The 16,503-nt window shown below is 40.6% G+C and overlaps 1 protein-coding gene across 5 annotated transcripts in view; it reads left to right on the top strand.

The window, feature by feature from the left end:
- IQGAP2 (IQ motif containing GTPase activating protein 2) overlaps positions 1-16,503 on the top strand; it is a 501,518-nt gene that overhangs the window by 180,055 nt on the left and 304,960 nt on the right. For 3 of the 5 annotated variants that reach the window (XM_075591289.1, XM_075591261.1, XM_075591252.1), the window contains exons 6-14: positions 1,800-1,867; positions 4,789-4,902; positions 6,311-6,489; positions 7,649-7,736; positions 8,144-8,307; positions 10,012-10,099; positions 13,268-13,431; positions 14,079-14,239; positions 15,173-15,297. In XM_075591289.1, the coding sequence (XP_075447404.1) occupies positions 1,800-1,867; positions 4,789-4,902; positions 6,311-6,489; positions 7,649-7,736; positions 8,144-8,307; positions 10,012-10,099; positions 13,268-13,431; positions 14,079-14,239; positions 15,173-15,297 (1,151 nt within the window). The remainder of the gene's footprint in view (positions 1-1,799; positions 1,868-4,788; positions 4,903-6,310; positions 6,490-7,648; positions 7,737-8,143; positions 8,308-10,011; positions 10,100-13,267; positions 13,432-14,078; positions 14,240-15,172; positions 15,298-16,503) is intronic. The other 2 variants (XM_075591271.1, XM_075591280.1) reach the window with 1 other exon arrangement.

Genomic DNA, 16,503 nt, shown 5'->3' with positions numbered 1-16,503 from the left:
GAATAAGAAAGTTCCATAGGCTCACAGTTCAGAATGGTGCTGAATAAGAAAGTTCCATAGGCTCACAGTTCAGAATGGTGCTGAATAAGAAAGTTCCATAGGCTCACAGTTCAGAATGGTGCTGAATAAGAAAGTTCCATAGGCTTACAGTTCAGAATGGTGCTGAATAAGAAAGTTCCAAAGGCTCACAGTTCAGAATGGTGCTGAATAAGGCTGAGTCCTCTGTGCCGCTGACGCGCGGTGCTTGGCAAGGTTGCTACTGGCTATTTAAATTTTGATGTCCACGCTCACGTGGAGCACGCATGCTCGTACGTGGACACGGACACTCACTCATGCTTAGCGCTTGCTTAAACAAGCAAAAAACTGTTTTAAACCGCGCTCAGCTTGCCTGCACCGCCCCCCCGTGCGCTCTTGCGAAATTGCGCGGACATCCGGTGCTCATGCTTAGAGAGTTGGTGACGTCACCGCTCAGCGGCACAGGGGACTCAGCATAAGAAAGTTCCATATGCTTACAGTTAAGGATGGTGCTGAATAAGAAAGTTCCATGTGCTTACAGTTAAGGATGGTGCTGAATAAGAAAGTTCCATGTGCTTACAGTTCAGAATGGTGCTGAATAAGAAAGTTCCATAGGCTTACAGTTAAAAGTATTGCTGGTATGTGACCTTGCTGGACTATTCTGTATTTGATGGCTGCCCCATTCAAGGACCGCCATTTTTTGGACCTGCACTGTGTGAGTTTATTCTTTCACTGTATTTAATCTTGCTACATAACACCTGTTCTCTGTTCTTTGCACTGGTGTCTGGAAAGTAGTGAATTTATTTCAAGATTGTCTTGTTGACATTCAAAGCAGTACATGCCCAGGGTCCCAGCCATCTGAAAGAGCTACGGTAAGGAAAAACACCTACGCGTTTTGCACATCCGCGCTTGATAAAGGGTGGATGCGCGAAATGCGTAGGTGTTTACTTACCTTTTTCTCCAAGTACTTAATAAATTAGTTTTTTATTGCAGTCACCTCTCGATCTACCTTTTTTGTCATGGGTAGTGCCCCGCACCCCTTTCTCTCTTCCTGACTACGCTACAGTCCCATCCTGTATTGTATCTTTATTTGTGTTTGGTCTCTCTTATAACCTTAAACGTTTTCTTCTTTTTTCCTTGTGACACGCTTTGAGTCACATAAGGATAAAAACGCTATATAATAGTTTTATTATTATTATATATACACACATAAGCTATATGGGACGCAGGGTACTCCTGTGCTTTTGGTACAGACAAACTATAAAGGTTGGATGTACTATTATATGCCTTAAAAGCATTAGACAGGCCTACATGTAATCCCAAGAAGCAGGCACTCCGGGATTCATAGTGATGTAATGTATTCAATGTCGAGGCTTTCGTAGTGAGGACAGAATGCCTGCTTCCTCATATGCATATATATATGTATGTATGTATGTATGTATATACATACATATATAGAAAATAACAGATGCCTGGTGCATGCAACTGTATGAAATGGAAAAAATACTGAACTTGGAATGGGATGTAGGCAGAAGGACAAGGATCACCAACCAGTCCTGGAAATATATAGTACAAAGTATCCGCAGCACACATCAATGAAATGCAAATACGACTTTAATTAAACCACATGGCAAACCATAAAAAATGGGCGAAGTTTTAGACTCGAGAAGGTCCTTTCTCAAGCTCCTCACGCGTGAGAGAGGACAATTTGGGGTCAGAAATGCTGCTTAAAATGAATACAAAATTCAACTGCTTTTTCTAACTTATTTTTTTTTCCATTGCAGTTTATATCTGTTCAAGCTCGGGATAGCTCCTCAGATACAGGATTTATTAGGGAAAGTGGACTTTACTGGTAAGTAATAAAGTGGTCGAAGTGCTGTAAAAAAAAAAAGTGGTATTTTCCTGGTCAGGAAAACTCAGAATCTCGTTAAATGATGGGGAAATACCTTTTGTACAAACAATTACAATATTTCCATCCTAGAAATATATAAACCGACGGGGACATTTTTAATCAACAGAAACTATTCTATTGCAAATGTGCACATCTCTAGCACCTATTTGTCTGCTAGAACTTTGTACCAGTTAACACAGGCATTGAAGGCATATTGTTGCTAGAATGTCCCAAGAATACCATTTATTTGCTCCTTTTCCTAATCAGTAATTTGAGTACTGAAGGCGTTTGTACCGGAGTACTCTAGAAAATGTAGAGTTTTTGTGCAATGTTTAATCCACAGTAACAGTCATAATCTTATTAAAAACCAATCATGTCTTTTCCTGCAGATTATATATCTAAAGTTTCGTGCAGACATGCTCAACTCCAGTCCTCAAGCCTGCAACAGGTCAGGTTTTCACGATATCCCTGCTCCAGCACAGGTGGCTCAATCAGAGGCTGTCAAGGACTGAGTCTCTGATTGAGCCACCTGTGCTGAAGCAGGGATATCTTAATAACCTGACTGGTTGGGATGGGGGGTGGGGGTGGCTTGAGGACAAGAGTTGAGAACCACTGGTTTCCTGCTATTTTCTCACAGAGAAACTTCAGTCCAAATAATAATAATAATAAAAAAAGGCATATAGTAGTCAAGTGAATGTGAACTTGTACAAATCCTTCATTCAATGCCACACTTAAAAACTATCTATATATTACTCTGCTTCCCACCCTTAAAGCTACAAGGACATCTAAGAATGTTATTTGTATAGAAGTGCTCCAGCAGTATAAAAGTACTAGTATCCGGGACCAAAACATCCAACGGTAAAGATAGAAATATACCTTTGTGAGTTCAGTATGTACAGCTCAACCCCGTTATAACGCGATCCGGTACAACGCGAATCCGCTGATAACGCGATGCAAGCGTGGCTCCCAATTTTTGGAATTATGAATACTTTACAACACGATTATTGGTATCTTAAATACTTTAGTGTAAAATACATACAATTGTACATTATTTCTAACGCGATCCGCTTATAATGCGATGTGATTCTTTGGACCCCAAGCACAGCGTTATAAGGGGGTTGAGCAGTATATCTATATTATATAGCGCCATCCAGGTAAATAGCGCTTCACAGCAGCAATACACGTCGCCTAATAATATAACACATAATGGGAATAAGCGTTAGATACATAAAGGGAACATTGGGGAAAAGGCGTCCTGCCCCGAAGAGCTTCCAATCTAAAGCTGTAATAACCTATTTTGTATGCTTATATTTGATAAACTAGGCTCTTATAGCAGTATAGTAATATATATAGGATTTTTACATAAGCTGCGCCCACAGTGATGGCCAATATTAAATGTCAATGGGGGGGGGGGAGATACCCACAGTCTCTACGAGGTATAGTGTATTTGTGAGGGCACACCCCACCCAAGATTACAAGAGGCGACTACCCAAGATCTCCGAACCCACCCCTGTAGTTGATGCCATAACTAGAGATGAATAAGCAGCAGGAGAAACGGACAACAGGCAATTCTGAGACATCACAGAGACTCCCTGAGCCAAAATCTCCCTTCAGGGAGTGTCCCCCCTCTCGTATGACGTAACTGTTGCATTATGCAGCACCACGCTTTTTAAATCAGTGAGCAATATGTCAGACAGCAGTCACGGCGATGTGAAGCGGTTACACAATAAGCGGTGTCACATGATGCAGCAGCCCTCTGTATAAAGAGTTGTTCTTATCTGAACTGGGGGATCCCTCGTAGCAGAACCACTGTTCTATTTTTATAACTGGGCGTGCACCAGGTCAGGAGAAGCTCACTGTGGGGTTGCATGGCACAATATGGGTGCAGCATCACATGGGGGAGGGGAACGCCACTCGTAGTGCCATGCCGCCCTAAATTCATAGCAACCACACCGTCGGCAGCCATTTTTAATTCCCAGAGGCCTGGAACTCTGCTGAGCTGTCTCTCAGTAGTTTATAAACATTTTTTTTAAAGCTGGGGTTCTGATGATGGGGACCTGCCAGTTTACTTAACCTTTTTCAGTACACACGAGTCAAAAACGCATTGCATGTCTCCCTGACACTAAAATGGTAACATTTTAAAAAAAAAGCATATATAAATGTAACAAAAAAATCTTAAGCAGGAGGTATTACCAGAGGTTCTGAGAGATCGCGCTGCTTCTCTGATCAATCACATAACCTGCAATAAGATCATTTATGACGTTTATTGAGCTTTTCCTAGATTCTGAGTCCCTGTATTGGGTTAATTACATAACCTAGGGCAGGAGTGCGCAAACTTTTCCCTCTGCGCCCCCCACCCCCCTCCTTACCTTGTCTCCGGCGTTTCTGACGTCACAACGTCATGTGCTATCGCCAGAAGCTGCCAGGTAAAGGAACATACAAAGGCCTTGTGCGCTCCCCAGCATTTAATTAAAATGCTTTGGGGGAAAGCGTGGGGCCTCTGTAAGCACCGTGCCACCCCCCCCCTGAAAATCTAGTGCCCCCCAGTTTGTGTACCCCCCTGAGTAGGGCTGGCCAACTCCAGTCCTCAAGGGCCACCAACAGGTTGGATTTTAAAGATATCCCTGCTTCAGCACAAGTGGCTCAATCAGTGCCTGCTTCAGCCACTGATTGAGCCATCTGTACTAAAGCAGGGATATCCTGGAAACCTGGTGGCTGTGAGGGCTGGGGTTGGCCACTCCTGAGCTAGAGGCTGCTTCTTTGTAGCCATGCTACTAATGACGCAGGATAACAGGTCTATTAGTTGTCATGACTTGACTCCACGTGTTGCTGTATTTCTGTATTGTGACAGTTTTCATTTCTTTTTTTTTTCTTTTTGATAGAGGAGGAAATTAATAACATGCGGAAAGAACTGGAGAAATATGGTATCCAGATGCCATCATTTAATAAAATTGGAGGTATTCTGGCAAACGAGCTGTCTGTGGACGAAGCTGCATGTGAGTCTCATTCATTCACTTTTGTAATTTGAGGACAGACTGTGTGTTATTAAACATGCAGTCCCGCGTGGGCAGCCGCACATTGCCACTACTTAACCCCTGTTTCACACTTTAACATAGAACAGCACGTTGTCTGTTACTGAAAAGTGATATTGTACATTTCTGTTCCTTTTCCGTTTTCTCCCCTTGTGTTTCATTATGAAGTGCTCTACCGATCTGCAGGTAACAACCCTGAAAGTGGTGTTGCCAGTGACCAGGATTAAATAGAAAAGTGCAATATTTTGTACGTAATAGAAGATGTTGCTCAATGTCACAGGAGCTGCACACGGCACTTTGGCTCCCTCTGGTGGGCACAAATAGTGTGCACAGCAGAAAGGAGCAGATTAAAGCCATGTCCAAGAGGCCAGGAAAGAGTGAGGGCGCGGGGGGGGGGGGGGGGGGGTGAGTGCCGGTAACTCACTGGAAATTAGTGCGAGGTGATATCACTGTGCATAACAGAACACACTCACCTATAGAACTACTTTGGGGGCTCCCAAAATATTTGGGGAATTTTTGCCTATATTGAAATTCTGCAGCATTCGTTCTTCAGTGACGTGTACGTTCCCAACAATATGTATTCTAACGTGTAAAATATAAGCGGATTTATGATGATAATAATGGTGGAAATGTCAAAGTAAAAGTCAGGTCTTTTTCTAAACCGTTAAGGAAGGATGGGCGGCTCCTAGAACTTGGGGATGAACTTTTGGGTCAAAGTGGAATTCTAACCAAAACCTCCGACTGGCTCATCCTCAATTAAAATTTTTTTTTTCTTTTATATAACTTCTTGTCTTGATGAAACCTATATCTCAGCTTTAAATTGCAAAGCCAGCATAATCAGCCACACACTGCTGAGACCCAAAAGGTTGAAACAGCTGTCCGTGAACAGGTCTCCAGGCTACGCACTTCTGTAACCCAGGCTGTGCTGAAAAGCTGTGTGATACGTCAGGCATAAGCTTATCCATGTTAACATGGATATGAAGTAAAAGGTGACACACTGTGCTCATTTGCATGTCATTACCCAGAATCCCTGGCTGCAGTGGAAGCTCTGTATGCTAAGAGATAATGGTGAAAAGCAGGGCTGCAGACCTGTCTGAGACGTGTGAATGTGTTTACAGAACAAGTTTTTTTTTTAGAAACTGGTTGAAATAAAAAAAAAAAAAAAAAACTTTACGAAAAAGGTCAACGCTTGAAAAAGTTTGCCTGAATTTTTTTTTTTTACGTTATTTTTTTTACAAACCGACAGAGTTCTGGCAAAGCACTAGTCAAAGTGTCCCCCTTACAGTGGCCTAAATGGGACATCGCAGTATTAGTATGGTTATATTTTTCTCAGCAGTGTTTTTTCTTGCAATGTTGTCCTTTTTCCTTTCAGTGCACGCTGCAGTGATTGCAATTAATGAGGCTTTAGACAAGGGGATAGCCAGTCAGACGATGGTAACGCTGAGGAACCCAAATGCAATGTTGTTAAATGTGGAGGAGACCTATGCACAGGAATACCACAACGAGCTCTCGCAGGCGAAGGAAATAAAAGAGGACAATGCAAAACTGAAGGTAGATCATTTCAAAGGTTCCTAAATATCAATGCTGCCACAGCCCATTCTATCGACACGTGTTAGTCACATCCACATGACACCACTATGCAAATATTTGTGTCTGTTTAGTTCGTATTTATGTTTAAGAGGAGTTCTATAAAGTATTAGTCATCAAGGAAGACAATTGTGTAATTTTGGTACTAGGTTACTAGTCAAGAAGAGTATATCCCATAGAGTAGATATTATGGGTATAGTATATTGGGTGGTCTCTTTTGCTAAAATATCAAAAAATACACGAGAAGGGGAACTTTTAAACATCAGGCAGGGGGTAATTGCTGCATTTTCAGAGACATACATTGGCGTTCTTCAGACTCATGATTGCACATGAGCGATGAAGACTTCACAAGCCGCCTTTTCAGGTCTGTAAGGCTGTGCTTATAGTGCCGGCGACGCAACGCCGCCTGAAAACAAAAGCATTGTCACCGTCGCAAGCGCTTATAGTAAGCGCGACGCGATGGCAGCGACCAAAAATTTGGAAGCCGATAAAATGTGATTTTTCAGAGGCTGCCACCACATATGACAGCCTCTGAACCAATCAATGGCCAGTTCGCCAGCGACGTCGCCGAAAGTTAAATTATAACTTTCGAGGGTGGCGACGGGTGATGTTATCCATTGCCATTGCGCGCACTATAAGCGCGGCCTATGACCTCACAACACTGCTTACAATGGAAGTTGTTCTGGACAAGGGTTTAAATTTTACAATTTGCACTCATTTTTAAAGCTCTCATACGTCTCGTGACACTGTACCGCTGTGTTGGAAATATTAGCATATTAGTCTAATGGTAACCAAAAGTGCTATGTGGACTGTGTATATTACAGTAAAAGTGACACTGTATTGTGTATACGATCAATATCAGACCATGTTTTATTTATTAAATGTTTTACCCGTAAGTAATACATTGAGCGTTACCTCGAGCTTTCGAGTATGTCCTGGGCACCGAGTACTCTTATTAAGGAGTGCACAATCAATAATGGGACTAAAACCTCCGTGTGGAAACCGTGTACAAGGATAGTCCTGCCACCAGGAGTTTACAAATCCCAAATAATCTTATGCTGCATAAAGGGCTGCGGCTAGATTAATTTCTTGTTGATTGATGATGATTGTATCACTGTTGCAGAACATTACTATTTCTGAAGAGGAAAGGGACGTATATGAAGAACTACTTACACAAGCAGAGATACAAGGTCATATCAATAAGGTTAACAGTAAGTACTCCACTCCATGTGACATTAGTGCACCGAAAGGAGGTTTCATTGATTGAGTAAGTGGGTTGCGTGCGGCGTGGAATAATGACTGAGTGATGAACTAAAACACTGAATGGATCTAAACTAATGTATCCGTTGCATGATTTTAAGCTGCAGCTTTTTTAACAGGCAGCGCTAGTCCCAAAGCTATAGCAGCTTGCTTCAATGCCTAATGTTCCTGCTTCTAGCTGCATACTGTTTTGCCAATTTCGACCCCTCTTGTGCTGATCTGAGAACAGGACATACTATACAGTATGATGTTTATAGTTCCAAAACTGTGGTTTTTCTAGAGAAAGAAAAAGAAAAACAGTACATTTGGGAAATCCTTGTAATTCTTGGAGTTTTGTAAGCATTGTTTTTCCTTTCAGCCAATTTAGCCTTAGTCCAAGTAAATGGGGCCATTGACAGGAAAGATGAAGTGGCTTTGATAAGTGGTCTGATGCTTCATATTCTGAGTCTTTCTGAAGTTCAGCCACAAAATGCGTCCCGGTACCTGACACAATTGTGTAACGCTAAAGACGAGAAAATGCAGGTAATGGAAGAGACTACTGTACATTCCGGCTCATCAGTCATTCACTCATCACGTTTTTTAATAACGTCATCTAACAGCTGCATGTTTCCCCATACTATAGCATTGATTCATTACTGAATTAAACAATATTTTATTTGTAAAAAAATATATATAGTGGTATTTCATGTGGAGGTTAATTTGCAGAAATGTGTAATGTTGCTTCTATGCATCATGCAAACCAGTTGAGTCTCATGAGGGTATGTGTTGAGGAGTAGCAAGGGAAAGTGCCAACCCCAGTGTTTTGCAACTTGGGTTCCCTGGGCACACCTAAAGGGTTCCCTGCAATTTTCAGGTCGTTTGAAAATTCTACCAAATGCAGGAGAATTTACAATGCATCTGATCTCAGACGCGCTATTAGAGAGGGTTGGGGTTCCTTACAATGCATCTGATCGCAGACACGCTATTAGAGAGGGTCGGGGTTCCTTACAATGCATCTGACCTCTGCCGCGCTATTAGAGAGGGTTGGGGTTCCTTACAATGTAAAAACAGACAAAAAATGGGGTAGCACAGGTTATTACCAAGGATCCTGGATAGGTCCTCTTTGGGGTTTGAGCAGCGGGAAGAGATTCGGAAGTAGAGGGGTCCTTAAAGTACTCTTTAAGGTTGTATTGTTCTATCACTAGAATTGTATCACCCCACAAGTCATCCATTTGAGGTAGCGCCCGGGCTTTTCTGTACATCACTGTTCCTTACAATGTATCTGATCTCGGGCGCGCTATTAGAGAGGGTTGGGGTTCCTTATAATGTATCTGATCTCGGGCGTGCTATCAGAGAGGGTTGGGATCTGCAGAATTTCGCAATATAATTATAATGTTCTTTAACCAAAAAAGGTTGAGAACCACTGACCTACAGTACTCTAACTTTTACAACTTGCCCCAAGATGCATTACTGCGTGGCACCTCTGCATTGCATTATATTTACCCTTGGAATACGACTCCCCTCAATTATTTCATGGGAGATTAAACTGAGAAGTTCAGGGTCACCATAAGAGAAGTAGAAAGCATCTGTGGAACAAGTGGCCCTCACAAAGTATTATTTTGCATCCCTCATGTAGGCAACTCAGAGCTCGTATGCCCTAGCGAGGCCAGCAGCATATTGCAGAGCTTTGGGTTGCTGGCCTCTCTGGGAACCACATGGGTTCAATGTGTCAATGTAAGGAGAAGGTGGAGACTGCACTGGACGTTAACAAGGTGTGGGCAGCTCACAGAAGAGCATCCTCAGCCCTTTGCTTTTGTAATATATTAACTGCTTCACATCTTCCGCAGAGGAAGTTGAAGACCAAATAAATGTATGGGGATGAGATGAAGAGAAGACTGACAGACGTTAGAATAGGGCTGGGCACAATAGTTTCAGGAGATTTCGAAATTAAATGTGGTAGGGATGCAAAACATTTTGGGCACATTACATTATCAATACATTATTTAAATTGGGTAATTATCTTACCAGTGATGAAGCTTTACATACTTTAACGCAATATAAAACTAATTGGATTCTGCATTGAGTAGATGTACAGCTATGCTGCGGCAAAGGAAACAAACCTGATGCGTAACTGTGATCCTATGGTGCGTTTTATGTTGGATGTGACTCTTCACCCAAACAGTGACTGGTTCTTCTTCTCCTGCATAAGACATTAATCCGCAGGTTTCTTTCCTCCTGATCCCCTAGAAAGCAGGTGTTCCCAGTACACTTGACAAAAACGAGATACAGAAAGAAGTTAGTGTTGCCAATAAAGAAGCCGAGTCTCACGTGCTTAGTGAGTAAATATTTATTTTTTTGTATAATTTGCTATTTTTACGCTATATATACACCTCAATCTTACCCGTCCGCTCTACCAATGATTGCATGCCAGCACAAGAACATTGAGAATGGTCATTAATGAAAAAAAACAATTCCAATAAATGTTGTTTCTGTTGCTGTCCTTCTCAGTGTTGCAATTACTACAATCACCAGTCTGTGCCGTTTGGGAGTATTCTTGTTGTATAAGGTAGTTAACGTCTCTTGGTTTCATTCCTCACAGCATTTTCAGCAGGTGGCGACGTTATCTCCTGAAATTGCTCGACAAAACAGCACGGCTCCGTCATATTCACAATATAAACCCCTTCACACCCACAGCGCGCTGCTTGGTTACCACTAATAAATCCCTTTACTTTGTTATAAGCCAAATGACTTTGCTTGCGAAGGTTAATTGTCACAAACAAAATTATTGCAAGCTTGGTTTGAAAGTATGTTTGCAACCTCAAGAAAAAAAACTTACCTCGTTTCATATAGTTACCTATAGTTAGTGTAGGTGCTGAGCATAGTACCCCTAGTAAAATGTCTTCATGGGCTGAAGGGATTGATATTGTACTTGCACGGCAAAGCATGCTTTATTCACACCACATTTATGTACCGCAAGCTCAGAAACGGGCTGAACTGACATCCATGCGTCATGCGCTCTAATATTGTGGGCAAGAGAAGCGGGGACCTGGGTAGCTGCTCTTAATTAGTGTCCTGAACCATCCATTTATGTGCAGTGGTTTTGGTTATTTAAATGTTACTATAAGATAAACACAGCTGCTGCATTACAAAAGGATTCAAATGGGTACTCTCGATTCGCGCCATTTCTTAACAGTGAAGCCAACAAGATCTTTTCTTTTAATCTAATGTTCTCTGCTCCCTTATAGAATCCACAGAAACCGTTGATACATTCAGTGACTTTTGAGTTCTATGCATACCTAGGATGGAGATTCTAGTGTTTTTTCCAATTATTTCCTCCTCATTCCCTTGTGAAGTTTAGAACACTTCAAACTCTTGATTCTTCAGCTTGCCCACAGCTATCATTTAGACACGTGTTATTTCTAAGGTTCCCTGGGCTTCTTCTTTGTGTAGATTATCCTTGCTGTTATTTATAAATAAGGACATCTGATAATCTGAGCATATTTTAATTATTCGTTTAAAATCGGCATTTTAAATGGGTTGCTTTTTTTGTTTTGTTTGTATTAGTAGTATTTGAGAACAGACCTCACCATATGCTTTTGGGCCTAACCTCCCTGTTGCAAACAATGTCTGCTTTTTCCATGTTCCTTCTGTCCTGCGTTCGTTTCTGCACGAGTCTGTTATCTGTGTTGTCTTCCTGTCTTCTCTTGTATACCTGTGTTCCTGTCTTCTCTTGTATACATGTGTTGCTGAAAGAACCTGCAAGGCATTGAATGCGCTGCTTTTGCAAGCCAAGCTAAATCTGTAGGGCTCATGCATTAACCTCATTCTATGCCGGGTGAAATAAATATCTTCTATTAACATTTGTCAATTTGTGTACCTTGTGCAGATGTGAGTGTGCGCGTGTGTGAAAACACAGACACGATATTAAATATTAGCAGATGTTACAGTGAATTAAAATAGGATTACATTATTTAAAGCGCAGATCCTTTCACACTGGTTGATCAACATGTTACACTACAGGTTACCCCAGATATATCGTCTTTCACTTCTACGTCACTATTCATTGGCAATAGTTCATTGTTACTTATTTTTGTAAGTAATTGTTAAAAAGCAAAGAGTAAAAGAATAAAAAGTATTTTTTACTCCTGTATTATTAAACAGGTTCAAGAATACATGAATTTAAATAGCCAGCATTTTGACTTGCTCACACTTTCCTTTGCTCAATCATTACGGGTTTCACCTGTCCACATAAGCAATTGTAAGACATACAATAGCAATTCACACGCTGCCCACCTATACAGCTGGTGCATCTTTAGTTCTTTCAGATCATTTTAATATTCATATTTCCAAGAGACATTGATTCTCCTACTTCGGCCAAAATATGTCTAAATATCTACCACTTCATAGTAAGCGGTTAACAAACTAGGTCATACATTAATTGTTATTGATATACGAATTAATTAGGAGAGGGAAATTTTTGCGGTAGGAGTTAGTTTGTAACTAGTATTCTCCAGGGAGACGGGAAGATGCAAGAACCGAGTTTCAGTGCTTCCGGGCCAGAGTGCCATTCAAGTATTCCTGTTATAAAACATGACAAGGGGTTTAAAGCAGCGATCTCATTGACTCAGGTGATTTTATTTGTATTTTTATTAGAACTTCTGGTTTCACATAACTAGCAAGCCCCCCGGGGGATGAGAAATTTGGTAACGTCTCCTGTTCCTTTGGGAAGTAAAAGGGGCATCAGACCGCTGCATTGCTGGGGAGCCATTCAGTCAGGGGACTGTCAGTATAATCGTAGTTGTTTCCAAGGGAATTGTTAGAACAAATAATGTTTAAAATTAGTCAGGCGCTAGTATGACTCTCCTAATTGGTAAGGCATTAAATAAACGCAAACCGGTACCCTGGGAAGTGAAACTTAATGATAACAAAACATTTATAACAGACAATAAAGCTTTATAGAAAGAAGCGCTTCAGACTGCAACCAGAGACTAGCCAGTCATGAGTTATGTCCCGTGTTGACGCCCCAGCAGGGGTATAACATGTTGGTTTCTTTTTCCACAATGATTGCTGCCGCTTGCTCTCTAACTTCTCCCGTATGAAATAACAGAGAATAAATTATTTCATGTTGTTCCTATTTTAAGCACTAAAAAAAATCAATTATAATTTTTTTATAAAAGGGCTAAATACAAAGTTTCAGTCTGCACAGTCAATACTCGAAATAAATTGTTTAAATCTTGTCTACAATACGACACACGCAAAGTAAATTAGAGCAATGTAATAAAGTGGACATACTGTACATCTGCTAATTATTTTATTTTTTTCAAATAGTTTTATTAGGCAATTATACAGTATAAACACATCGTACAATATGTACTGTCTAATACCAACATCTGCTAATTATAATAACTGTATGGGTAAGTATTTCACTCCATTTCACACATTGTCTTTTGGTAATAATCTCTGAAATTGACAATCTCTTATTTTTGTTCATGCCGTTATTTAGTGCTACAAGCCATTGAAAGACTCAATGCCGCAATTCTTAGTGGCGATTCTTCGCAAACTCTGGCTGCGCTCATGCAGCCCGAGGCCCAGCTGCCGATCGTTCATCAGTTTGCTGCTGCTTTATATCAGACTGAACTCTTCAACCTTCAGAAACAAAACTCTGCGGTGAGATTTCCCCCATCATCTAGAAAACGGTTTTGCATCGTTTTGTTCAAAACGATATTTAATTTTTAGGGAATTTTATTTATAATCACACCATCTGTTTTTAACCCCTTCTCTGCTTGGAGATCCCCGAAACACAATGGTCTTGTCTGCCAAGAGTTTTTGTTAGTTTCAATATAAATAGGTTGTTCAACTAAAAGTCGCGCTACTGGGGAAATGTCTAAGACTTTAGAATAAGATCAGTTATTGGTTATTGGCTTTTATATCTCATGACTGAATAGAGCCGCTTCTTTTTTCATTCGTATCACTAGTAAATTATTTATTACCATGGTGTGGTTTGCCTTAAGGCCAAATAGACAAATAAAACCTTCTCTAATGACTGTACAACATTTTCTTCTGGGTGGTGGTAGAGAAGAAATGTGATATTTAGAACTGGATTTTTTTTTTACTGCCTATGGCACATAATTTGTTGTTGAAATAATCTGTGATCAAAATATCTGGACAGTTTGGGGATTATTTGGGCCAGGACTCGGATCTTCCAGGCTTTATAGGCTTCCAGGTTATTACTTCACAATCATTAGAAAGAGAAATGATGGTGTAGGAAGGTGGCATGCACCATACCATAAATAATGCATGTAATATGTCAACAGAACCACTTGACACAGGAGGAGCTGTTCATTGCCGTGGAGATGTTATCTGCCGTCGCCTTGGTGAATCAGGCTCTGGAAACCAATGACCTACACACTGTCCAGAGCCACCTTGCCAGCCCATCTATAGGTCTCAACAATCTGGAGGAAGATAACATGCAGCGGTATGTAATGTGTATAGAGAGTAATAACCCCCTGTGTGACATTTCCATTCTGCAAAACAAAACAAAAAAAAAACCACACAAATAAAAACTTGCATATTGCAAAAACTGAACAAGTTTACTTCAAACGCTTGTGGAGTTGGAAAAAGTGACAACGAGGATATATTGCAATAATCAGAACCCAATTAGGTCATCGTCCAACTAATCTTGATGAAACAAACAAACGATGTGTTACCGTTTCAGTTGAATTTGGAGGGTCCTCACTTGTTCTCAATGCGCGAGGAGTGTCCCGTGATGGAAACGCAACGTTTCGGAGACACAGAACTATCCTTTTTCAAGCCATCTGCCCAAAACGTTGCATTTCTATCACAGACGTGTGTGTATATATGTATGTGTATATATATATATATACAGTGTTCAACAAACCTATACATTTGCACGCCCCGGGCGAGTGAATTTAACATCGTGGCGAGCTCCTATTGGCCCAAGCAGCACACGTGTGGTACTAGGTGGCGAGATATATATATATATGTATACTGGTATGTATATATAGGCTATGTAGATATAAAGGTAAATCTACTACGATGTGTGGCTTCGTTTTTGTTTAATCTTTTTCCTCAGTTTAAATGTGAAGTTTTACATGAATCTTTTAGTTTAGGATGCACCTATTTAATAATCGCAGAACCATGTGTTTCTTATATATTATCACGCACACTAAGCCCTACATGCTACAAAATGCCCAAACTTGTTTTATGATGTATTGTATGAAATTTGTTGATTAGTATATTATTGTGACCGATAGTATGGTATTACTGTGCTGGTGTCATACAAGAACACGTCAAATTATCTTCGACTACGTGTGGCGCCCTTATTTAAGCAGCGTTTTTTTTAATGCTATATCAGATTTTCCTATACTTCTTTTTATTTTATATACAGGTATGTTGAAATATTGGCATCTATTAAAACAGAGGCATCGGCTCAAGGGCAAAATTATTTGAGTTGGAATGAAATTCGGAACTGCATCGACATAATTAACGGCGAAGTCCAGGAGGAAAATGAAAGTAAGTTGATGTAACTGTCCTATAGCAGCGATTCATGCTGCTTGTTTTATTTTTATTTATTTATTGTTTTTTCCTTAAATGTCATCTGTTCCAGGGGTCTCCAGCAGTATGACTGTCCTAGAGCATTCACATATTGATAATGTAAATATCTGGTGAACCGCAGGCCCTCTGACTAAGGAAAGAGGCAGTTGTGCATCTTTTGGTGATAATAAAAATATCATTTGAAGAATTGTTGCTATAAACACTGGGAACTGACATTTTGCACAAAATAATCTCTCCAATTTACAATGAAACAGCTTTTATAAAGTCAAGACCGCAGCTTCTAACTTTCAAATCTAATATCAGGAGCTCTCGTTGTGTGTAGATCCCACCAGCAGAAAGATCCCACAGAATCTTAAACACATGGGTGGAGCAATAGTGACCATGGATTGGGATCCATGTCTGATGTGTTCTTCTGATTCTATATGTCTAAATAACAAGATGACGTTATAGTTTTTTTATGATGATAAAAAAGTGAATTATTCTAAGCTGGAGATCTCTCAGCTCTAGTGTCCCTGTTGGAATATTATTAGCCGCGTTGGATAACTGCAGTGTATTGGTCTGTGTTTAGTAACCATAAACAATATAGTCTTTTACATGGTTATAATTGTGATGAATTTACACATGTGACCCACCCTTTCTGGAAACTCTATTAACTTAAAGGATCAGCACGTTAAACTAAATCCAGGTATTGTTCAAACACTCAAACACCTGCCTTTACCACTTCTAACTTGTTATAGCCAATGGTGGAGTTCCTGCAGGGACAGGCTGTCCTAATGTTAACCTTCACACTTGCATGGACATGTACAGTAGCCTGAGATATACAAAAAAAGCTTATTTTAATTTAAGCAGTGTTTTATTTTGATAGTCGAATATCGATTATTCTCCATATATATAGCATAATTTTCTGAGGTGGTCCTAATTTCTTGTAGAGACATGAATTTTAATTACAGGTTTGAAGCAGCGTGTCTTCGGAGCTGAACTGTCTTAATTTCACCTCTGGGGCCCCCCTGCTTCCAGAGATACTTACTTCTGTAGCGGTGCCGGTATCTCTGCAGGTAGCTGTGTGCGTAACATAATGGCGGCTCTAAATGTCCTGCATCATGCGAGCCAATAGGAAGCTGTGAGGAATCCGTTGCGGAGTCCTATTGGCCAGCGTGACCCGGA

This window comes from Ascaphus truei, chromosome 1 (genome assembly GCF_040206685.1).
Source record: "Ascaphus truei isolate aAscTru1 chromosome 1, aAscTru1.hap1, whole genome shotgun sequence".
NCBI classification, from domain to species: Eukaryota; Metazoa; Chordata; class Amphibia; order Anura; family Ascaphidae; genus Ascaphus; species Ascaphus truei.
Note: the sequence above shows the minus strand (reverse complement) of the source record. Positions and strands in the feature narration are given on the sequence as shown.